Source organism: Culex pipiens, chromosome 2 (genome assembly GCF_016801865.2).
Source record: "Culex pipiens pallens isolate TS chromosome 2, TS_CPP_V2, whole genome shotgun sequence".
NCBI lineage: Eukaryota > Metazoa > Arthropoda > Insecta > Diptera > Culicidae > Culex > Culex pipiens.
Window position 1 is genome coordinate 149,403,101 of NC_068938.1, and position 24,436 is coordinate 149,427,536.

The following is a 24,436-nucleotide window of genomic DNA, read 5'->3' on the forward strand; positions in this document are numbered from 1 at the left end:
CTCCCAAAATTCTCAAAAAAAAAAAAAAAATCAATCTGCTGATGATTTTTGTGAATTTCCTTGTCAGCACCACCTAATAATATTTATTTCACTTTGTTTACACACATTGCCCATCTACAAAATGTGACAGGTCATTTTTCGACGTGTGACGTTACACTTGCAAGTGTAGTAGTAAAAAAGATATTCCACCGAATAATCAAGATGATGATTTTTTTTTCGATTCTTTTTACCGATCTTTCGTGCGCGAGAGGGGAGAGCATGCTCCCTTCGGATTTTTTTTCTCTTGATGAATATCCAATGATTTTCTTTTGATGATGATTATTCCATCGCTGCCAAATACTAATATTTTTCAAAGAATTTCAAAATTTTATTGTTAATGCACGTTTTATCAACTGAAAACAATTGGAAATGCATTTGAATGAATTTGTTACATTGATAGGTCATAGTAACATCTATTTAAAAAAATATCGAATGACCGAAATCTCAGAGAATTGCTCACGTAGAAAGTTGTTTTTTTTCGGCCTAAATCCGAATCAGTATAAATAAAAATATGTTATTGGTGAAAATGGCGTTTTTTTGGTTTTTGATTTCTGTACGTTTTTTTTAGTGAAGGCCATTTCAGTAAAAAAATCGGTGAATCGATCTTTAAAAAAATGCTATATTTTTTTTAGAGACAATTATTACCTTTATAATCATTAAAACAGTTTGTTATTTCGTTTTGATTGTCAAAAGATATTTACATCATTTTTTATGCGATCTTCGGGAGACCTTGAATTTGTGGAACCATGTATAATTGGTACTGCTACTGATAGCCATTTGCAGTACTCTGCTTAAGAAACTTAATGAATTTTCACTATCACAACACAATTGATACTTTAAATGTGAAATGATTTGAATGTTATGAAAGACTACTTGAAATGATTCTTTATTATTGTAAAATAATTCGAACAACAATCCCTAATAACTTCAATGGGAAACACAAACCATCATTACTTCAACACAAAATTATCCCTTGCCCTCTCTCCCCTTACAACAATGCAAACACTTCTTCAAACCACTTCACCGCGATGTTCGCACATCAATTGACCTGACACGTGGTCCTCTCCCGACGTCTCATTGTATTGTGATTTCTTCCAGTATTATGCGTGACTTGTTCCGTCACACCCCTCAAATTCAAACAAATCATCACATCAAAATCGGCTGACGATAATTTTCCGATCTCCACCCCTCATTTCTTGTGGTGTAAGTCCTCAAAATATGCATAAGCTTGTTTATCTTTCCCAGTTTTCACCGATTTATGATTTGCAGCGGAAAAGTCAGTCGGTAGCAAAAATGGCTGTAATTTATTTCAGCAAAAGGGACACACAATTGGCGCGTAAATTGTGCGGCCAATTTGCCACAAAAGAGACGCAACGGATGTCAACATAATATCAATTATGTGCTTGCGCCACTTCAAAGTGGAAAGTGTTTTGAGTGGGTGATATTTCGGGACTAATGTTTATCATTATGTGTCACGTTGTCGGGGTGGGTGGTGAAACAGTAATTGAGCCATTCATGCGCCCTCGGGGGATGTTTCGGGGTGCTGGGTGATTGCTAAAAAGTGACTCCAGGAAGCAACTTGTTTGCGGGATTCGTGTTCTTTGTTATCATCTCCTGCTGCTTTCCAATCTCTGCGGGGGGGTGTATCGTAATCATTACAGATTTATTATTCGCCATCGTAACAAACACTGAGCTATTTACAAATTTGTGTCAATCTACATTCACCACATCTATAATCAAGATTACCATCATCACATCCAATCCCGCAAATCATCAGACGAAAATCTAGAGCGGACATCCGTACGACACGTTACGAAAGATTGCGGCCGCCGCAGCCGACGTGAGAAAATTGCACGGATTTTGGCTGAACTGGGACGCGAGTGAGGTGGGACAACACTGGATTGGACCTCCGCCCGCTGATGACGGTTCCTGGTGGCCGTTGATCAGTTCCTTCTCCAGGGTGGCCTGGTGGCGGAGCTGCTCGAGCCGAAGCTGGTTCTGGCGTTTCCATTTCGTTCTGGAATTGGGAGAAAATATGGGGAATGTAGGTTTTACGACTGAAATTTAATATTTTTTATATGTGTGGTGAGTGGAGTTTAGTTTCATGTAAGATTTACTAACCTTCTGTTCTGGTACCACGTTTTCACTTGTGTTTCAGACAAATTCAGTGCGTCGGCCACATCACTTCGATCTGCCACTGACAAATACTTTTGGCATCTGTAAATAAAAAATATACGATCGAAATTTTAAAATTTTGAAACATTTTTTTAAAGAATCATATTTTGAGATAATGTTGGTAAACGATTTCAGGACATTCCTAACCAGAAAAAATGGCAGAGTTTAAATAACGAGATCGATTATGCTTAAAAAAACATGAAATTGTCTATTTTAAAACTTTGTTTAATATTATTACAGAATTACAGAAATGCTTACTAAAAATGTAGAACGTATTCGAATTTAAAAACACTACCGAGCAAAAAATCCAATACTAAAATCGCTTGCAAAAGCATGCACATCACTGTTGTGAGCAAAAGCATATAATATTGTACGAGAAAACGTGGACTTGATAATCTCAAATCTGTATCCACATTAGAAAAAAGTGGGGCTGTCATGCCATAGCACACTTTTTTTTTGTAATGTTGGTACCACTGTGCGATTGTGACATTTCAGGCGTGCATCATTTGTAACGCCATCTTCGCCTTAAAATCTGGATATGAAACTCTTTAGTAAAGTGAAATTTTTGGGGTGTGTAAAATCTATTTTTTTCTTGCGTACATGCTTTTATTGTACACGTTTCTGCATACAATAACGTCATGATTCGAAATCCGGACACTTAGTAGCATATCATTTTTGTTATAGCTGGCAAAAAATCATGCAATAAGTTGGAAATGTAGAAATATCATCAGGATATAGTATAAACAGTCAGTTTCAAGAAAATCCATGCAAAATATGTCTTTTCTATCAATTTTTCGTCAAAATTTTAAAATTAAAATGACTTGTTGTGCTTCGAATCCCGGACACTGATAAAAGCTGATTCGAAATCCGGACACTTTTGCTTCGAATTCCGGACACTCGATTTTACTTATGAATCGCACAAATTTGGACTGAAATTTTAGTGAATGGCATTCTTTAGGTCTCAAATAAGCTGTTAACATCAAAACAATCGATAGTTTATATACAAATTTGCTAGAATTCAAGGAAATCATAAACATAAATTTCTGCTTTGCCTTCCCGGTGCTTCGGACGCCTATGAAATATTTCAGTTGAAATGTTTCGCATTTTTGGTAAACTTATAATTTTATTTTATTTAATTGTTTTGGCATTAACTACAGCGTTCAAACAAACTTTAAATAAAAGTTGATGTTAGAATTCATCAAATAACACAGTTTTGACATTCATAATGCGAACTTATTTCCAAATTATTGATAAAACAAGATGAAGTGTCCGGGTTTCGAAGCGTCCGGGAATTCGAATCATGACGTTATTAAATGGTTTTGCTCACGAATGTGAAGGGCATGCATTTGCAGGTGATTTTACACTCATTTTTTTTTACTGTGTAACGTAAAATCCTGTTGTCACTATCATTAGAATTTTTCCGCTAAAATAAATTTTAAATGGCTTTATCTTGAAAACGGTGCACTGAAGTCAGAAAAAAATCGAGTACAATTTATATTTTTCCAAAACTCGGCGGTAAAATTTCGCCATACTCCCCTAAGACCTAAAAAATATATTAGAAATATGGGTTTGAGGAAATTTTATTTTTCTGTGAAAAAATTAAAAAAAGATCTGCAATTTTTTACCCAGAACCTATTTTCCTGAACGGTCCATATTAATATCTACAACTTTGCGGAAAACACCAAACCAATCAGAAAATTTCATAAAAAGATTTTCTAATATTTACGTATTATTTTTATATAGACTGCTGCCAAATTTGTCTTTTTCTGTTCCATTCATCATCCCGGTACGAGAATCGAACTCACGACCGCTGGATTGGAAATCCAGCATGCCGCTAGTTGAAACTCATCCCCTACCGGTCAGTATTCCCTGTGAGTAGAATAACTCTTTGAAGTGATCTGACTTTGCCGAGCCAGACGGGAATCCAACCCATCACCTTCCGCTTACAAGGTGAAACCCGTAACCTTACGGCCACGGTAGCTCGGCTTTTAAGGAAGAACAAATGACACAAAATAGCTTCTCTGGTCATTGGAAAGACCCCTAAAAAGTTTGAGTCCAATAAAAAAAATACAAAAAATATTTTATATTGCACGAAATCTGCCGAATTCGTAGAGAATCGTTTACAAGTCTCCTTATAATTTTGGGAGCTGGTCAAAATGGGTATGTAAATGTATGAAATTCAGTATCCTGAGAAGGAATTTTCTGGGCGATTTTGTGTATGCGGCAAAGTTGTAAGCTATGATTAAGACTCTTCAGGAAAAATAGGTACACGGAATAAAACATTTTTTGATTAACTTTTTATGACCAAAAGTTGAATTTCCAAAATACATATTTTTAATTTTCTGATTTGTTTTAGGGGACTTAAAAATGTGCTTGCCACAAAAGGCGATAACTCAATAGGCGAGATCTCGAAAGAAGAAAATTCAAAAGGCGAAAAAAGTAGACCCACCACGCTAGGTGAAATAGCACAAAAGGCGAAATGGCTCAAATGGCGAAAAAGTATTATTTGATTAGGATTCTTTCTTTCTCTCAGACAATGAAGTACGAAGTGTAAACAAACAATCCATCCTGCTCGTTCGTGGATGGATTGTTTGTTTACACATCTACACTGAAATAAAAAAAAGTACCAAATTCCTAAATTCTAGGAATTTTGCCTACTTTTCTTATCTGGAGCAACATTTGAAAGGGGCGGTACGACATTGCTCTTACGGCCTTTGGTCCCATTTAAACGCGTGTAATGAAAGGCCGTGAGAGCAATGTCGTACCGCCCCTTTCAAGTGTTGCTCCAGTTATTAAGTAATCAAGAAAACCCAATTACTAAATGAGGCAAGGAGCCAAAATTCCTAGAGTTTAGGAATTTGGTACTTTTTTATTTCAGTGTAGAGTATATTTAAAAGGTTCTATAAACTATTGCCTTTCATAGGTTTATTATGTTTATAATCGGATTGATAATTGGATGTCGACATTTAAAAAAGCTCTAGACTTCGTATTTGACCTTTTACGTGGTTTGGTTGATCTGTAGTTTTATTGTGTAATGTTTATGCATTTTTAATTCTGAATCTTCATCATTCGGGTATGGGCAATGATCGCACGACCTCTGGAAGTCCAGTACGCTGCTAGTTGAAACCCCTACGGTCAGGATTTAGAGTGAGCACTTTGCTCTTTGAAGGGAATCTGACTTTAGCGTGCCGAATAGTAATCTAGAGGCTTTGTTTTGGTCTAAAAAATTGTTGACAAATCTGTAATAACTGATTTGAAAAAAGAACGGGAATATTTGAGGAAATGCTTTATAAAAAATACATTTGCCGAAAAAATACCCAAAGTCCGCGCCAGGTGGCCGTGTGCACCGAGGCCGCGGCCGAAGTGCACACGGCCACCTGGCGCGTGCTTTGTTATTTTTTCACCAAATGTGCTTTTCGCCTTAGGGACTATCCATAAACCACGTGGACACTTTTTTGGGAATCTCGTACCCCCCCCCCCCCTTCGTGGACAATTGTCCATACAAAAAAAAAAATCTTTTTTGTATGGAGCGTGGACAATCGCCATACCCCCCCCCCCTAAAGTGTCCACGTGGTTTATGGATGGTCCCTTATGTGGTTTTCGCCTTTTGAAACATTTCGCCTAATGAATTTTCGCCTTTCGAGTCTTCGCCAAACGTAAGAGACTCTTTCCAAGTGTCACCTAATTAGCCTGTAAGTTTAAACGGTCGGTACCTGAGAAACTTTTAGTCCCATTTCCAATGTTAAGAATTGAAACTTTGGCGAATTGTTCTGATCTTTTCTTTAAAAATAATTTCAATATTTCAAAGTCAGCCTTTACTTCTAAAAATAGATTACTTTGCCTATTTCAAATGGGTAATTCTCTACCAACTCACATGAAATCGGGAAAAGTTGTCCCGATCCCTCATGCCCGTTCATGATCACCCGCGACAGACACGGACGACAAAACAAAGAAAAACGCAAAAAGTAACTTTTTCGAAACTTTTTTTTCGTAAAAGCGTGATAACCCGTGATGTTTATGAGCAAACCCCTTATGTTTTTATATCAAATTTTTTGTAATTGTCTGCTCTACAACTTGGTAGAACATGTTTACATTCTAAAAAAATAACCCTGCGAAGTTAGGAAAAACAAGACATTTTAAAATGCAGATTTTTGTTCTAAATAAAAAATGTAGATTCGAAAAGTAGAAAAGGGTAGAGTAGTCATCAATGAGACACGGGGAAAAATGATAAAATGGCTCTCACAAGACGTAGTTTCAACCAATCAGGCTCATATTTGGGGGAAAGGTGTGTCTACTAGATACACGTCTGCCATAATAGTGGCTTTGGTTATGGACGCTCCCTTGCAAAGTTATTCAAACATGTTTGATTCTGAGGTGTAAAAGTAAATTATGACTAAAAATTACATTTTCGCTCATAGACTGCCATTAACACAAAAACTAATATTTCTCCAAATTTCTTTCGTCATTTCACAGAGCATTAGTTGGGCTACAATTTCCTTTCATTAGGTTTGGCCAAAATTTAAAATATACCCAGAATCCAGGGCTGTCGCATTGTTCCCCACTCCTTTCAGCCCATGGGTAACAATGAGACACTTTGATTTTTCTTCATTATTACTTTTCATAATCTATGGAAATCTTTCAAAACATGAATTGGAAGTGAATTTTGGCATATTTAGTGAGTTTGAACTTCATTTAACCAAAAATATAAAGTTATTTGGTAAAATATATGGATTTTACAAAATTTAAATATTTTTTAAGTATAACTGTTGTTATTTGAAGTTTCATGTTGACAAAATTGCTTGAACATTTTCAAAGCAAGTAATCTGCAATGGAACAATACAGAACATGATGTTTTACTAGAAAACTATTGATTTTCATAGAGTGTCTCATTGTTCCCCAGCTGTCTCATTGTTCATGCCAAGTGCGTCTACCATGAGACAGTTGAATAACTCTGGCTGTAGAGGTCGGATCGATCTCATATTTTGGTCAATGTTAGAACACATTAAAAGAAAGAAAATGCAACAAAAAGCTATTTAAAACATGCTAATGAAAAAAATACAAAAATCGTTGAAGTTTAAAAACCAAAAGTGTCTCATTGATGACTACCCTACCCTACATTAAATTTCCCATATTTTTTTACAGTTGAGTAACGGAAAATGGCAGAGTTTTTAAAACTTTTTTAGTGTTTTTTCGATGATAAATACGTTTTTTCGGAATTCTGAGAACACCATCAAATCGGGCGTCTAATTTTACATAAAAGTTCCTTTGACACCAAATTTCCATCGCATCACCGTTTCGGGCTGCAAATTATTGAAAACACCTCTTTTTTCGCATGTTCAAAAATGGAAGGGGTCATACCGTCCCTCCGTCACGAGATATCAAAAAACGGACCTCGGATTCGTGATCAGGGACAAAAGTTACCCCTTATGACAAAGTTTCACGCAAATCGAAGAGGGGTCGGGGCAACTGCTGTGTGAGTTGGCAGAGAATTACCCATATTTTAAACCAAATTATATATTTGTTGAAATATAAATACAACTTTGCCGAAGGCACCAAATCGATCAGAAAATCGCTTCTCAAGATACAGAACTTTCCATTTTACATTTTTTCTGTTTTAATGAACACACGAAATAGTCTGGGAAATTAATTTTAAACCATTTCCAGTTCATTGCATTTTAGTTCCAACAGAGATTTGGAATCATCAATTTTCATTAGAAAGTGTTAAATATATTTAATTCCATAAGTTTTGTTCCCTGAACAATAACCAATGATAACAGCGTTATGCGTGCTGGAAAATTCAAAATCGTGCGGTGGTACCAACATTAAAAAAAAATAGAATAATGCATGAAGGCCACATTTTTTAAAAACGTATTTTACTTCTTTAATAATATTTTTTGTATCTATTTTATGATTTCAAAATAACAAAACACACGTTTTGAGTTAAAGCAAACCTGAACTTCCGCTCCAGGTACGCCAGCTGGGCGTGCGTGAACGCGGTCCTTCTCCGCCGGGGCTTCCTGCCGGCCTTGATGATAAGTCCTGTCTGTGCGTCAACCGACCCGGGTCCACCGGAAAGCACCCCCTGGTGGTTCACCAACGTACCACAGCCCGTTAATTGCTGGTGGTTGTGTGGGTTATGGTAGACCGCCGATTCCGGCGAGGACCGGTCCTCGATGTCGATGTCACTGTTGTCCTCCTCGTCACTCTCCGACCCCTGCTGGGATTCTGTTATTGGGAGAGGGGGTAGAGGAAAAAAGTTCAAGTTAGAAAATCCTTCTTCTCTTTTATTTTTGCTTGAGTGTGGGATTGCCTAAAGCGTTAATTAGACCGTGTGGATGATTTTTGCTAGTGCTATTAATTTAAAACAAGAACGAACAAATGGGAAATAAAAAGGATGAAAGTGACTCCGGAACGTGTTCCTACATTTATCCTGGAAATACCCAGTTTTGAGCAAGTTTATCTGGCGCCTTTGTGTCACTAATGAAGAATGTATTCTCTGTGTGTGTACTCCTTAAATGACATCATTTTTTTTCGCTTTGCTTCAAAGTAAATGCATACAATTTAGCACGTTTTTCTACTTGAATGGAATGAATGCTAACGGCAGGAATTATTCCCAGTGTGGTGCATAAATGTTTGTGTTTAGCGACTTTTTGATTATGTTTCTGGGACGCACGTGTGTGGGAAAGAAGTCCTTACAAGGTTAAAACAAAGGTTTAACCTCCGGGCTTTCTACAGTCTGGAGGCAGAAAATTGTTGAAAATTTTAATTTCACAACTTGATCTTATATGTTTTTATTCCGTAGGTATATTGTTTGAACGTTGAATTATGTATTTAATTCGGTTGATCTTTTTACAAAATTCGACAAAATTGGGAAAATTACTGGCAAGATTGTTAAGTTTAATAATTTTAAAGTAAACCATCAGCGTATTAAAGATTTCTTGAACAAATATTTACTCAGAAATAAGATTTGATTCTAAAAAAGTATTTGCCAAAAACGTTCCCAGAACGTGACTCCGGATAAATTTACCAATAATAATCACTCTACAAACAACTTCCTTCCAACCGAGTCAATCTAACCTCATCGCAGCGGGCGGTCCTTCTGCCCTAGTACATTTGAAGGAGGAAATTGGTGGTTATGTTCCCACCCCGTTACATATCCCACGTGATGTTTTTTTCTGCTGAAGCCACGCGCCAAATCATCATCCCATTCAGCGTCGATTCGATTTGTGACGAGTCAAGAGGAAAAATCTCCTCGGGAAATTGGGGGAAATCAAACTCACACACGTGGATCTATCTATCCGGAGAGGTTCCGGAACGTGGAATAAGCGTAAATCTCTTTCAAAGACTCTAACTCTTGCGCAGACAAGGGCCACTTGAGTCGAGAGTCCAGGAAGGGTGCCCTCTACACGTGAGGAATTTCGATTGTTAGCAGATTGATAGGTTCCTTATGTTTTTTATTCTTCTTCGTTCAATTCAATTGTTTGGCAAGAATAGTTTATCTTTGGTTTTTTGAGATAATGATGTAGATGTTTTTTTGAATTGGTGGAGTTAAATCAGTTAAATATAAAACAACAACAAATGTTTCAATTTTGATTAAAAAAAATTACTTACATAGAGAAACTTTAAATTTCACCAATATGCACAATGCACACAGTTATATTGTCAAATTTAATCTTATAGTATTTTCGTTATATGGGTCATTCCATCTGAAGCGGAACAGCATTTGAAAATTGCCCTCTCCGATCCTGCTCAAATTTGGCAGAGCTGTTGAGACTATCAAAACATGCAAAAATCCCGAATTTCATCCAAATCGGACCACCCCCTCCATTTTTGTACCCTCCCAAAAAATCGACTTTTTGGCGATTTTTGAGCAAAACCCCTATCTTCGAACGGCGATAACTCAGGAACCACAAATCTTAGAGGGTCGGTCTTAGTCTCAATTTTGAAGGAAATTGGACGTAGAATCCATTTCCGTGTTCAAAATTTAGATTAAAATATTTTTTCTACCTGTATCGCGCAATTGAAAACTTTAAATGGCCGTATCTCAAAACATCCCTGTTTATTTTTTAAATTTGACTACACCATCGTATTCCCCGGCCAATTTTACATAAGAATCACTTATCGACAGAAAGGAATATGTTTCGTTCCAGAGATATCGAATTTTAATGTTGAGATTACCTAAATTAGCTCTATTCGCCGCATTTGCTAGAAGCACTCGGGCGCGCTGATCAATAACTGCTACCTGTTTATTTATTGAAATAAGATTTCGAGCCGCGAAGGTATTTTTTTTAAATGAATTAAAAATTCATTTGAAATCTTTTGCAGTCACACAAATGGTCATTGTGCTCAGCTAAATAAGCTTTATCGTATTACAATAATATCCCTAAATTAGGCTCAATTTTAGGAACCAATATTAAATAAAAGTTTCGTTGACAAGTTTATTGAAAAACAGGTTTTTTTAATGTCCAAAAATTAAAGAGGAGCAAAGTTTCACATTAATCGAAGTGGGGTCGGGGCAGTTGGCGGTGTTAGTTGGCGGAAAATGACCAAATAAAATGAGCATTATGCGAAACGCCGGGACGGTGGTGTAGGGGTAAGCGTGATTGCCTCTCACCCAGTCGGCCAGGGTTCGATCCCAGACGGTCCCGGTGGCATTTTTCCAGAGATTTGTCTGATCACGCCTTCCGTTGGACGGGAAGTAAATGTTAGCCCCGGACTAACCTAAAAAGGGTTAGGTCGTTAGCTCAGTCCAGGTGTAGGAGTCGTCTCCCTGGGTCCTGCCTCGGTGGAGTCGCTGGTAGGCAGTTGGACTCACAATCCAAAGGTCGTCAGTTTGAATCCCGGGGTGGATGGAAACTAAGGTGTAAAAAGAGGTTTGCAATTGCCTCAACAATCAAGCCTTCGAACACCTAGTTTCGAGTAGGAATCTCGCAATCGAGAACGCCAAGGCAATGCTGTAGAGCGAATAGGGTACGTTATCCATTAGTGGACCCCTTTCCTATAGTAGACCCTCTGAAGGGTTTTTGATGAAAAATTCAATAAAATCACAATTTCAAGCATGTTGTTGTCAACAAATCATTTATTTGGCTTGTTCAGCATCATTTAAAACAATGTTGACTAACATTGAATTGTCCTTTTCACCAAAATAAGTGTTTTAAGTTCGACATCTGAAATCTGTCAAGGCCACTAGCATTTTCACAACAAAACTGCATTTATATTTTATGATTGAATTAGCTATCCAATCATTTTTTGACTGGTTATTTAACTTCAGCAAGTCGAAATAATGTAATTTTAAGTAACTTTACTAAAATAAAACGAAGAACTGCTCAATTACGAGCAAAAATTCGGGGGTCCAATATAGGACAACGAAAAGCCAAACTTTTCCAAAAGTGGACCTCTGTTAATTTAACCTTCAAAAATGAAGAAAACTGTGTATTTAAGCAAAAGTTTCTCTTAATCATACAATAAATGCTTGTTGTAACCAACCTGATTGCATATTTTTTTCAACTATAAGTATAAATATAGTTGTTTTCATGTTAAAAGTACCAAAAATGCTGAAGCCGTAAGAATTTATAATTAATCAAAACTATACTTAATTGTACTTTACTGAAACATCAAAATTGAAGTTTGAAATTATATTTTATAATGATGAATCAATAACAAAACATATTTGGAAAATAAACACGCGTGATTTTATCAGTAACTGTAAACAAATGTATTGTTTTGTTTCGGTCAACTTTTTGTAATTGTATATGTAATTAATATGAAAAAAATCGCTTCAAAATTATTTTTTTAATCATTTTATGTTTACAGTAGTTTTTGAAACGTTTTCTCTGATCCTTAACGGAAATAAATGTGTTTAAATGCCTGTTAGGTTTTTTGTTGTTTTGAGCTAAAATTGTTAACAAAACATATTTTTTATGAGAAAAAGTGAGCAAAATTCATCTTTTATTTATTATATCTATCATGAGACCTACACCATGCATCAAAACACCAAATATCGGTGAAATTTGGTATAAAAATAACAGTTTTCCTATAGTGGACACGGGTCCACTATCGGATTATGTACCCGGGTCCACTATAGGAAAAGGGGGTCCATAACAGGCAAAAAACACTTTATTTTCAAATGGCTATTTTTCTGCTCAAAAACAAATAACTGATGAAACAAATAGTCAAAACTGTTCAAAAGACTTCAAATTTCATTGTTTGGTACAAAGGGTTATGAAAAAGTGCTTAAAATATTGAAAAATTGTAAAAAATGCGGTTCGGCTCTACACAGAAAAAAATATTCATGTAGATTTACATCATTTATCATGTACCAAAAGGTATCATGATAAATGATGTAGATTTACATTAATTTCATCGGAAATTTACATTATTTTTGTTGGAATTGAGCATTGGCCAAAACGCTTCAAAATCGTGTAAATTTCCAATAAATTCGATGTAAATATACACAAAACAAAAAAAAATTTTTTGCTCCGTTGAATCTAGAATCCATAATAATTTTTAGATTCGAGATTCAACGGAGCAATACAACAAAATAGGCTATAATGGTGATCATACTAATGACGAGGGAAAAATAATTTCTAACGTAAAAAGCTGCGCTAAACCGCGTTTAAAGATAACGAAGTGAGAAACTTACATGGTTGATAAGTGGTTGATTCATCTATCATCAGTTGACAACAGGTGCTGTTACTTGTAGTATTTTTACCAGGTAATATTGTAGGTTACGTTCTGATGATTCCTACGTAACGATGAAGCTGACGCCGGCCAAATTCGTCGCAGCCAAGTAAGAATCCCTAGACAGAGAACTGCATGACTTAGTGGTTGAAGAAGGCCAGGAACCGAAAGGCAACAAGAAGAGCTTGATCGATCTGGATGTTTCTCGTCCAGATGGGAATCAGAACTCTTGAGCATTACCTCGAAGTAGATTCTGGCAATGGCGCACCGTAACGGAAACAAGCTATCGATTTTGTCTTATTCGCCGAGGTTTTGAGCTCTTATCGGATTCGGCGGTTCCACAGGCGTAGCTCGAACGACCAGCTGGTACCTTCGGGACTTTTAAGCGTAGAACTTCGGTTGTGCTGCTCTGCCAGGTCGATCAGTTGCTTCGGGATAAGCTCTTCCGGACAGTCCATCTGCAAAATAGAACAAATTAGTTGATCTTGTAACAGTAATGGACTAAAACTTGCGGTTACCCTGCAGATCTCCAAAGTATTTGTCGTATTTACAGATCTCGTCGATCGCACCCTCCTTGTCCATTTGGTTCACCGACAGGACACACGTCTTTTCCAGCCTTCCGTTCAGCGCGTACAACGAAGACTTTGGCTCAGCTAGAAGCCGAAAATGTCCACGATAATAAGTAGTAGTCGTGTTCGCTCCGCGTGATTCAGAAATTAGTGACCCATTTCGAAATTGGCGTGCGCCCTCTGAATCAGTCCGGTCAAACAGGCGATTTGCCGGTAGTCGTTGTAAACAATCGTTCCAAGTTGGGGTGTAATTGTGGTGACTAAAAGAAAGAAAACATCAACGAATTGTTTAAATGCCAAATTCACCTCAATCATACATGGATAAGTAGCAATTTTGGGCGTCTGCGATTAACTTCAAATCCAACGAGACCATCTGTGTCTGGCCCTGTTTGCCAAGGAAGGAATTTCCCGAACGTCCACCGTTCCCGTTATCAGCAGCCAGACAAGTCTTGCCATCGTCGTTCAGTTCTGTCACCTCGCCAGCTCTCCACCTTCCACCAGTACTTGAATGTCCACCGGAACCTCAACGAACCGGTCCACCCATCGGCAGCCCAGAATACACACTTTGCTGCTTTCCTCAACGTGCCCATCCAGCACCTGGTGCCGGAATATTTGTGCAAGACCGTACATCGGCAATCCATCACCACAGTGGCCGCCGCACATCGAAAGGTGTAGTGTGTCCAAAAACTTGCCCCGGAAGTAGGTGTGGATTTTCTGGGGAAATAGTTTTAAGTTAAAACTGAAAACAAACAATTCCTTCATGACTTACCTTGCGAGTAAAATTCAGAAGTGTATTTTGTACCAACACCATGCTGTTTATCAACCTTAATTTGGTAAATTTACAAGTTGTTTAGTTTTTTTAACTTTAAACTTTTCAAATTCTCGGCATATTTCGGCAGCATTCCCGGAAAGATTTGTTTGTTTATCAACACTCGCACGTCAACCAGGCGTTGGGTAGGAAAAAAGGTCAAATGAATTAAAGGTCGAAATGTGTGGAGTTCGAAAGATGTCAGAAAACGCGAAACTTTTTTTTTGCGTGTGGCAAAAATGTGTGAAATTGTTTTTTTAAACTTTATCATGAAAATTAAAATCCAAATTTGAAAAACTAGAAATACAACAACCAGTAACCACAACCACAACTTCAGCTGAACTTTGTGCTTGAGTGAAGTGATAGTTTCAAGATTTGAATTCAATTAGTTTATTTATTTATTTATTAATCGATGGAATATTTATACATAAAAGTGGACAGACATTCCATGACATACTTTTGATATTCAGTGATAACTTATCACACTTGGCCTCACCTTATTCTTCACCACATTGATTTGTCGCTCTGGTCTCGACAGTAGACTGTCTAGTTTTTAAAGATTGGCCAATGTCGCTGGACACAAACCGTCCTTTACGCCCAGCAATGCTGGCAGTGTTGCAAACCCAATACATCTGTTGTTAGTGCCGATTTAAATTGCATCGGCCAGTCTGTTTGAACTAGACAGTATGAAGTCTTGACCGACGACGTCTTGACAGTTTCAACCGCAGGTGCGCTGGTTTGGCTCAACTGGACCGTCTGGACTCGAATGTCATGCAAGTGAAAAATTGTGAAAGTTGCGCCCAAATGTATAAACAGTTATTTTCTGAAAAATACATAATTAAAACGCTAGAAAAAGGTAATGAACAGAAATGCTTTACAAATATGTTACCAATTACCAAGGAGCAAATGGCAAAGACACCGATTTGAAGGAGGACATCTAGTGGTCCAGCTGAGTCGAGTAAACTTCAATGCAATCAGGATGGAGCTGACTACGCTGGAAGCAGTACCGAGAGAACCAGATCCAGAAGTGTCCGTGCTGGGTGATATCTCCCGGAGGACTTGAAAAAGCATAACCATTCGAGGAGGAACAGCACATCAAAACGAATGCTGCTGGATTTGCACAACTAGGTGAAAGTACTGATCGAACAGCTACAAAAGGACGATGCCGGCAAGGAAGCTTCAAAATTCCATAAGTCATAACGCTAACGATTCGCTGCTGCTGATATATTAAGAAATTAGACGCTTAATTCAATTAATTATTGTAAACTCTTACCAAATATCACGTAGCGCCATAACAAATACGTTCAGAATCTCTCCAAATCTTATCAGTCGTCTTCTGGATAACCGTCTTAACGCAAAATCATCATCTCAACAACGACAACATTGCTCTGATTTGTTTTTGTTTTTATGCAGATCACATTCAAGAACCAACATCAACATTCATAATGAAGCGACCGCTTCCTAACAACAACACATCAGGACTGATTTATTTTGATCAGCTGTCATTCAATAAACAGCAGTTGTAATGGATATTTACATTTATTTAGAAAATGCATTGCATGATTTTTACATGATTTTAAGATTTACACGTTTCAGACCATAAATAAATCGCAAAGTCAGTTCCATTTACATGAAATTTATCATTTACATGCAATTAGATTTTACATGAATGCTTTTTACATCTGAAACATCATTTTACATGTTATTTAAATGTTACATTTTGTAGTTTTACATTGGATTCATAGTTTACACGACATGTAAATTTACATATTTTTTTCTGTGTACTAGGGGGTCCACTAATGGTTAAAATACCCTAATTCGTTTTTTTTATGCGAAACACGCATTACAATCAAAGCCCTAATATGCAATCTACAATAACATAAGTCAAATTGAGTATTTCCCATTACCTTTACCTATTTCAATACATAACTTCATGATTGTTTTATGAGATCTGATTATAAGACATGGACGACTTTCTACCTGGTCAATTGGAACGTTACAATGATCGTTAAAGGCTTGAATGTTTTAGTGTTAGACATTTTATTGTCAGGTAACGTTAGTTCATACATTTTAACATACGCGTTTGGTTTCTTTACATCATTTTTTTTTATACCAAATCAATCAGGTAAATTGTTCAGCTAGTATTTAAGAGCATACAACTTATTTGAAGTGATCATTGTTTGTTTAGGCAGCATAGTGCTTGTGACTCGAAATCATACAAAAAATCAGCTATCGATTCATCATGGATTTGAAGACTTCATTTTCCCCAACAACCTCATCGTCATCAACGCCACCTTCTTCCTCTTCGTCACTCGCTCCAGCAACCGTACCATCCAGATCAATACTAAGAGCTTGTGACCACAAGGATCTCACCTTCGAGCAGTACATCTGGAAGGTGTGGGTTATTCTGCAGACCAAGAGCTACAAGCCTCACGACGTGCAGATCCTTCCGGTGGCGCCAATGGTCGAAACGCTGGACGCCATGTGCCACAGGCTTGACCTGATCGAACAATTCTCAACAGTTCTGTTCGATCCTTACACAATAAGTAAGATCCTGAAGCACTTTCCTTACGCCCGAGTCAAGTTGGTGAAATACTTCCAGTGGTTGGAAAAGATTAAGGGAAATTTCGTGTGGCAACTGGGGCAGAAGGTTAGCGACGAGGTTGATAGATCTTGGGGCAACCGTCGAGCGATGCACTTGCTGGGATACAGCTCGAATCTTCGGCTGGGAACCATGCTCATGGAAACGGGTTGGTTCGCAGAGTCGATCATCGTGCTGGATCTGGCGCAGCAACAAGCTGGGTACGAACCGGTGAAGACCCTTCAGGTGCTCCGAGTCTTGCTAATGTCGGAGAGTTTGTCCGGTCGACACGAAGCGGCATCAGATACGATCAAACACATCGAAGCCCTGCTTTGTCAGCCGGTCTCGATCACGACCAATCTGGTAGCGGCCCTTCATCAGGCAATGTCGGTGAGCTTCTTCGAGAACTGCGAATTCGACCTGAGCTACCAGCATGGACTGATTGCGTTGCGGTTGCTCGGCGAGCAGGTCTGCGTCTCATCGACGATCATCAACACCTATCGACAAATGGCCAGATGTTGCATCGCGAAGAAGCGATCTCATCAGGCAAATCTAATGATCACCCAAGCGGTCATTTGGGCACGACAAGCTTTCGGGATGACGAGCGTATACTACGCTGAAGTTCTGGAGGACTTCGCATTTTGTCTGCTTGCGATGAACAAAAACTACCTTCAGGTGTACGACGACGCATTGGAAATCTATCTGGCGAAATATGGTGAAGATTTCAATCGACTGGATGTGGCGCAGGGAAATCTCGCCCTTGGATTGTTCATAAGGAAGTATGCGTACGGAATCGAAATTCCAAATGAAGAAGTTGGTTCTGAGAAATCAAGCTATGATAACAGAGAACGATTAGCGGCAAAACGCGTCAAGGCATTGGATTTAGCTGTTCGGGAGTATCAATCAATATTCAATCCACTGCTAGATATGGACGAAACGGAAGATGAGTTTAGCAACAGGGTGGAGCGGCTTGCGATCAGTGTGGTGCAGAATGAGTTTCAAATTCTGGATTTTATGCCGTGAAATATCAGTATCAAAGTCTTATTGTGTTTTTAGTAAACAATATAAATAAAATAATTGCATGTAACAAAATTTTTGTATATTTCTTTTAACAACAAACTAACAAAATGCGGTTGAATTTGATGAATCCTATCATATATACCAGCGATTCTCAACCTTCTTCTAGGCTGATACCCCCTACCATGTAAATCAAGTAGGCCCGGTACCCCCGTTGAGAATCGCTGATATTTACTAATCTCACCTCTAAGATAGAGTGACATTTGGTCAACAGAGCTTTAGCTACTTCCCAACAATAAGTATTACTTAATCTACCCTTAGGTGGTTGTTGCCTTCCTCACATTGTAATACACTTAAGTGTTTATAACTTTTGATAGAGTTTTCAGATCTTATAACTTTTGAACTCGTAGGAAAGGTCTTTTGAATACCTTTCTAAACATGTATAACATGCTGGGTTTGTTTACACAAGCCACTCTTATTACAATCTTTCGGACTTTTGTTGAAATTGTATTTTTAACATAACTTTCGAAGTGCAATTTTTTGAAATCAAAATACAGTTTAATCTCGCATAGTGCGCAAGCGTTACGCTTTGTATTTACAGGATTTCTCAAACACGGCATAATATTTTTGCAATAATTTTTAAGCAATTTGTTGATCTTGTTCCAATCTACAATATTGCAAATATGTTATGTTGTTTAAGAGTAAACGTGTAGGGTACTATTCTAAACAACTTTTAGTTTTTGCCTTCCTCACTGAGGAAAGGCTATAAAATCACTCAAAAATGAACTTTATAGTTTGACCTCCTAGACTCAACTTCATTTATACATATCGACTCAGAATCAAATTCTCAGCATGTTTCGGCATTTCACAGTGGTCCAGATCTCAAAATTAAGTGGAAATGGATTTTCCGAAAAATGGTGACGTTTTGGAGCTTTGGAGTCTTCAGAAGAGTTGTTGCAAATGGAAAGGGGCAACTTCAGGTTTGGTTAATAATTAGTCTGGTTCAAGATTCACGGTTTAAATGATAATTTTACATGGAAATCCAAATTATGACCAAAAATCGATTTTTCGATACTTTGGCTCAATTCTGAGGGCAGATTCAGATTCAGCGGGCAAAATTACATGGTAAAACATATATTTAAACAATTTTCGAATATCGTTAGGGTGGTCCCATATGGTTTTCCCTTGAAAATTAGACTTTTTCAAATGAAGATATCTCAAGTTTAAAGAAAACACCGCTGACATTTTTTCAGCGTTTGTAGTGCTAGATCTCCTCTTTCAAATGCAACCTGGTGTTTAAAATTTGGCGAGTTATTTAAGTTTTAAATTTGCATCTTTTTCACCTTAAAATGGCTGTAACTTTTGACGCTTAAGTCCAAATTGACATGTCAAAAAATAAAAATATTCGTTTTTTAGAGCTTTAAAAGCGCTTTCAATATCACTTTTCTCTAAAACTCAACCCTGGATTGCCACGTCCAAAAAACTGATTTTTTAAGGTTTGTTTAGATGCTTTCTATAAATTTGGTCATAGAAGGCATAGAATACGAGATAAAATTTTGGTGTCTTCGAAAAAGTTGCTTGAATTGGCGAGTTCAACAATTTTCTAGAAGACAAAAAAATCACAAAAATATTCCTGTAAAGTTGGATTTTCAAAATCACCCTTATCGTGAACCACCCTAATTTTCAACCAAACCAAAAGTTGCCGCTTTCCATTGCAACAACTCTTCTCAAGACACCAAAGCTCCAAAACGTCATCATTTTTCGGAAAATCCATTTTCCACTTAATTTTGCGATCTGGACCGCTGTGCGTTGGCTGAACTAATATTGTCCTGATGTGGTCTACTCAATTCAGCTTTGGGTCCTACAGGTTTCATTTGAAAAAAAAAAAAAACAAAATCTATAACAAAAATCGATAAGGTAACAATTTTTAATGAGTATTTGCTTTGTAATTTTGTATGAACTTATTTTGCTTAAAAAGTTAAACAACATTGTCGTTTGATTCCGGGAAAATTATGTACCGTCAGTGGGGGTGACTATGGGTCAAAAAACGATACATCTCTAGTAATTTTTTTTTTTTTTTTTCTTAATAACAAACACAATTTAAATAACATCGAAAATCTTCCAATGTAGATTTGTTCTTAGATAGTTTACTAACATTTTCCCAAAATATGGTGGATTTTGATGAACACTACCTTAAATGCCATAGTTTGAAAATTGACCCAATCTCACCCCTTAGAGGGGGTGACATTGGGTCAAATGAAACTAAAATGATGCTCAAATACAACGATATGGTAAAAACAAGTCATCCAACAGTGTTCCTTGTTCGAGGGAATCGTATTGACATGCTACAATGTTTGAAGTGGAGATTTTCAAACATTTGGGTAGTTTTTGAGCAATCCCAACAAAAATTTTAGAAAAATGATTTTTCAAGAGGTCATTTTTGGCCAAAAACGTACCTCAACTTTAGACAGCTGTCAAAATAACAGGATTTACTCTAGGAGCGAGATTTTTTCAGCGAAGTCATCTTAAGATGTCCCCTACACAACCCTTTTAACAGAATTCAGTTTAATTGAGAAGAACCTGAGAAATGGTGAAATCCGTAAAAAATCACTTTGACCCAATCTCACCCCCAGACCCAATGTCACCCCCACTGACGGTATGGTTTCAGTAAAAAACCGATAATTTAAAAAATCGAAACCTGGTGGCCATTTTAGGAAGAACTAGACGGATCCTGTTTCTTCAAAGGGCCATCCCAAAGCCCAGTGAACACTTTTTATTGAAATATAAAAGCAAGAAGACGGGAACTTGAGGGAGATTGTCAATCTGCGTTTTATGTTTTACCTAGTAGGGGAGATATTCCCATTTTCACAAACTAAGCTGTTCGACTTATTCCCGTCACTTTTGTAGTTTGGCGCAATTCAAACAACATTTTAACAGTGGAACGCCCAACGCATGTCCAGCTTACACGGACGCCCAAGCCTCCCAAAAAAGTTGGAACGGTAACATCAACTCGCTGGTTCTCGAGCATAACTCAACCAATTGGGACGATCCTTGTTTCCAGTGATTTGTATCGCAAAAATTACAGATTTGATCAAATTAAGTTCTGAGAAGTTCTAAGATCATCCAGACATAATCATCTTGATTGGCTGAGTTATGCTCCAGAATCAGCGAGTTGAAGTTACCGTTCCAACTTTTTTGGAGCCTTGGGTGTTGGAACGTTAAGATACATCGATAAGTTCTGCCCAAGTAGCAAGCTAAACATCGCTTTTTATTTTTTTGTTGAACAATTGCTGCACAAGCGTTTTTATACGTTGATTATTGAACAAGTGTCATCAAATTTGGTCCATTGTTCTCATTTTGATCAAAAACCCCATGGTTCAACATAGTTGTGTAACAAAAATGCCAAATCTAGCAACAAATTACGAATAGTTCAATTTGAAGTTTATTCTGACTCAAATGGAACATGCTTTTAGAACTCGAAAAGCAAAATGACATTTGCAGACATGATGTTCCATTTCAGTTTGCTAAACATGATAAGATAGTAGATTTGACCTTTGGCTTCGGCTGGGATTTCTCGTAAACAAGTTGTTTATGTGTAGTTCACGTTCGTGTTCAGAAACCGATCAAGAACATGTTGACGAAACAAGCAAGGATAGTTCTAAAAATAGAAACAGCTTATGTTCGAAAGAAGTTTTGGCAAACTCTTAGTGAACTTGGTAAAACCTAGATGATCGCAGACTTTTTATTGACGTTTAGGCCTGCTCATTCCTGCACCCCTCGTGGAAGAAGCAGACGCGCGCCCGGACTTGACATTTGGAGCGATCTTGGGTTCGATACTTCCCCTGAGCATACTTCATCAAAAAGGAAACTGAAAATGCAGCACCGGGAACCAGCAGCAGCAGTAGAGTAGTAGTAGTAAGCGATGTTAATAAGCACTCAAACATAATAAAAAAAATCCCCAAAGGCATAATTAGGAAATTGAATGATTTTTTATGGTTGATATTTTTGTATGCTGGATCATTCATATTATTATCATTCATAAATGCGTATCTCTGTCCAAACTAATAAATTACAAAAAATCAGTAGTTAAAGTATCGTAAAGCGACATAACTCACAAATAAAGGATTAAATTAAGAAAAAAAAACTTTTGAGCGAACACCTTGAACTTTTTTTTATGAAAAGCCTGTTTACCATTCTTGTTTGCCACGATATGTTCTTGAACGGTTATAAAAAAAGTTTGCCTAACTCCCTCCTAAATCTTAAAGACAGAATGTTGTTGAACGGTTCTAACGACGTTATCCAACCCGGTTAAGAATCTTAAGTCATGAGTTCTTATGACATGTTCAACAAACTTTCTCTATGCAAGTAGGACGTGCGCTGGTAAAACTTAATTAAACCACACACATTTCTAACAGGTTAAGAGATGTTCAACAACAAAAAAAAACGTGCGCTTTTTCCAGCGTTCAAGAGTTCTCAGGGACGTTGGGAAAACATAGTAAATGAGTTCAACAACAAGTTCGGAAATCTTTTGGCGAACAAAGTGTGCTACTTGGGTGATAAGCCAAAAATAGAAATGTACCGAGAAAGGGTATACTTCCCCTAATCCTCATTATAACCCCCTTCAAAATCAAGCCAAAAACCAGAACCAAAATTCTCACTTGGCTTAACCTTTACCGAAGCCAGATAAATGATCACGAGATGAAAATTGTCTTACCCTTTTTTGTGTAGTAACCTACTTACTCTTTTTGAAAGACCAACACGTAAAATTGTTTGGATGACTGATGAAGCACATAAAAAATATAATATTATGCACAGTTGATGCAATAAACTTAGAGCATGTAAAAACAAAATCAAAAAAATCGAAATCACAGAAAACTCATAATTTTTATAAATTGAAAAAATATTGCCTATGCTTTACTGTGAATATCAAAGAAATATTTGAAAAGGTTAATATTGAAAGATTGATATTTACCGCTGGTATGTCGGCTGGAGATCAAATCACCTAATAAATCCCTTATGAAGAACGACTTGTGTGGTTCCATTTTCAGCACAGTTTCATTCACTTGTAAACTCATCGATACTAAATTGCACAAATCCCACCGAAAACCCAGACCACCACCGATCCCAAAAACTTCCCAAGTCACTCCAATTTGCCACTTCAGTTCACTGCAATCCACCTGCAATCTGCTCCGCACCTTGGTCCATTGCACACAATCACGTGGTGCACCCGTTCAGCTGGGAATCGTTTAACCAACTAACACATCTTCCTAGACGCAATCCCCACGGCAGCTGGCACCGAAATGTTCCGCCCGATGGCCCAACACGTTCCGTCGCAATCAGTCCTCCTTCAAAATCCGAGGAAGACACCAACTTCACCACCAACCGCAGCAGCAGCAGCAGCAGCAGCGAAAAGTTTACCCCCTAAACAGCCTTTAATTCGAAATAAAATGGAAAACATTATTTCTCCATCAGAACAACTTTTAAGCCATAACACACTCCCACTTGTTTGCCCAACCGACTTTTCATAATTTATTCGCCGTCGCAGTCATCCCTCGTGGTTGGGGGGGGTGTTTCACAGTGTGGTGAGTTGGTGAATTACTTCCACCACCGTCTCACCACCCTTGATTTCCTTCTGCGACCGCGCCTTACTTCCAGTAGATTTGAAAATTCGCCTCCCTCTCGGGTTGATTCTTGAAAGTGTGGGTGGGTGGGTTGGAAAAGGTTCTTCCGTCGGACGATCCAATTAGCAAGGGTGAGTTGCGGGTAAAAACGTAGCGCTATTTACCTAAAGCTAAATGGTTGCGGTAATATTTTGTTGATAGGTTTTCAATTTAACAAAAAAAAAAAAAAGGGAACAAAAAACAATTCATTGAAAAAACTTGTTTAATTATTTGTACACTACCTATTTAAAAAAAAACATTGTATAATGTTTATTTCTAAAGTTGTGTACTTTTATTTTTATTTTTTTTGAATCACACATTGGTATAGTCGTACCGCTTCAGAATAACATATTTTTATACCTTTCTTAATATTTTGCTAATGTTTGACAGTACACTACATAACAACGTGCAGAGCGTTCTTTGACACTGTTTGCACGCAGGGGGAAATAAACCCATTTTAAGCCTAATAAGCGGTCGTGTTTGAATGATGCTGGATAATCTGCAGTGTTCCTTGAAATTTACTAATACCAAGTACACCAACGAGTAGAGCAACTTTTTGTGAACATTTCTGTTTATTTTCACTTTTATTAAAAGTTATGCTATTCCTTTTACAACCATTTGAAAAAAATATTTCAAAAATGTATTCTAATCAGTCGAGTGCATTTGGCAACGGCCATTTTCCTATTTTTAACTTAGTTTTTTTTTTACTTCCAGAGCTCTTTTGGGTCTGCTTAGTGCTGCCAAAATTGATGAAATTTTAAGCGAACACTCACGAAAAGTAGCATTTATAGAGAAAATTTCCTGGCAACACTGGCTTATTCCAACGGCGCTGCTGGTGGTTTGGTGGCCAGTGGCGTGGTTCACGTTTCTATGAAAAAGACAAAAGTTGTTATTTTGTCTTGCATCA

The 24,436-nt window shown here is 37.5% G+C and overlaps 3 protein-coding genes across 3 annotated transcripts in view; 2 read left to right on the forward strand and 1 right to left on the reverse strand.

Moving 5' to 3' along the window:
• Positions 1–24,436, forward strand: part of LOC120428354 (raf homolog serine/threonine-protein kinase Raf) — a 165,973-nt gene that overhangs the window by 4,092 nt on the left and 137,445 nt on the right. The gene's annotated exons all lie outside the window — the stretch shown is intronic.
• Positions 1,781–23,393, reverse strand: LOC120423250 (barH-like 2 homeobox protein). The gene is made up of 4 exons (XM_039586971.2): positions 22,842–23,393; positions 8,166–8,439; positions 2,161–2,256; positions 1,781–2,056 (listed from the first exon to the last, which is right to left on the reverse strand). The coding sequence occupies exons 1-4, from the start codon at positions 22,942–22,944 to the stop codon at positions 1,825–1,827; spliced, it is 705 nt and encodes a 234-aa protein (XP_039442905.1). The 5' UTR covers positions 22,945–23,393; the 3' UTR covers positions 1,781–1,824.
• On the forward strand, positions 16,440–18,066 carry LOC120423248 (uncharacterized). The gene has a single exon (XM_039586968.1). It carries the CDS (start codon positions 16,514–16,516, stop codon positions 17,873–17,875), a length of 1,362 nt encoding a protein of 453 aa, XP_039442902.1. The 5' UTR covers positions 16,440–16,513; the 3' UTR covers positions 17,876–18,066.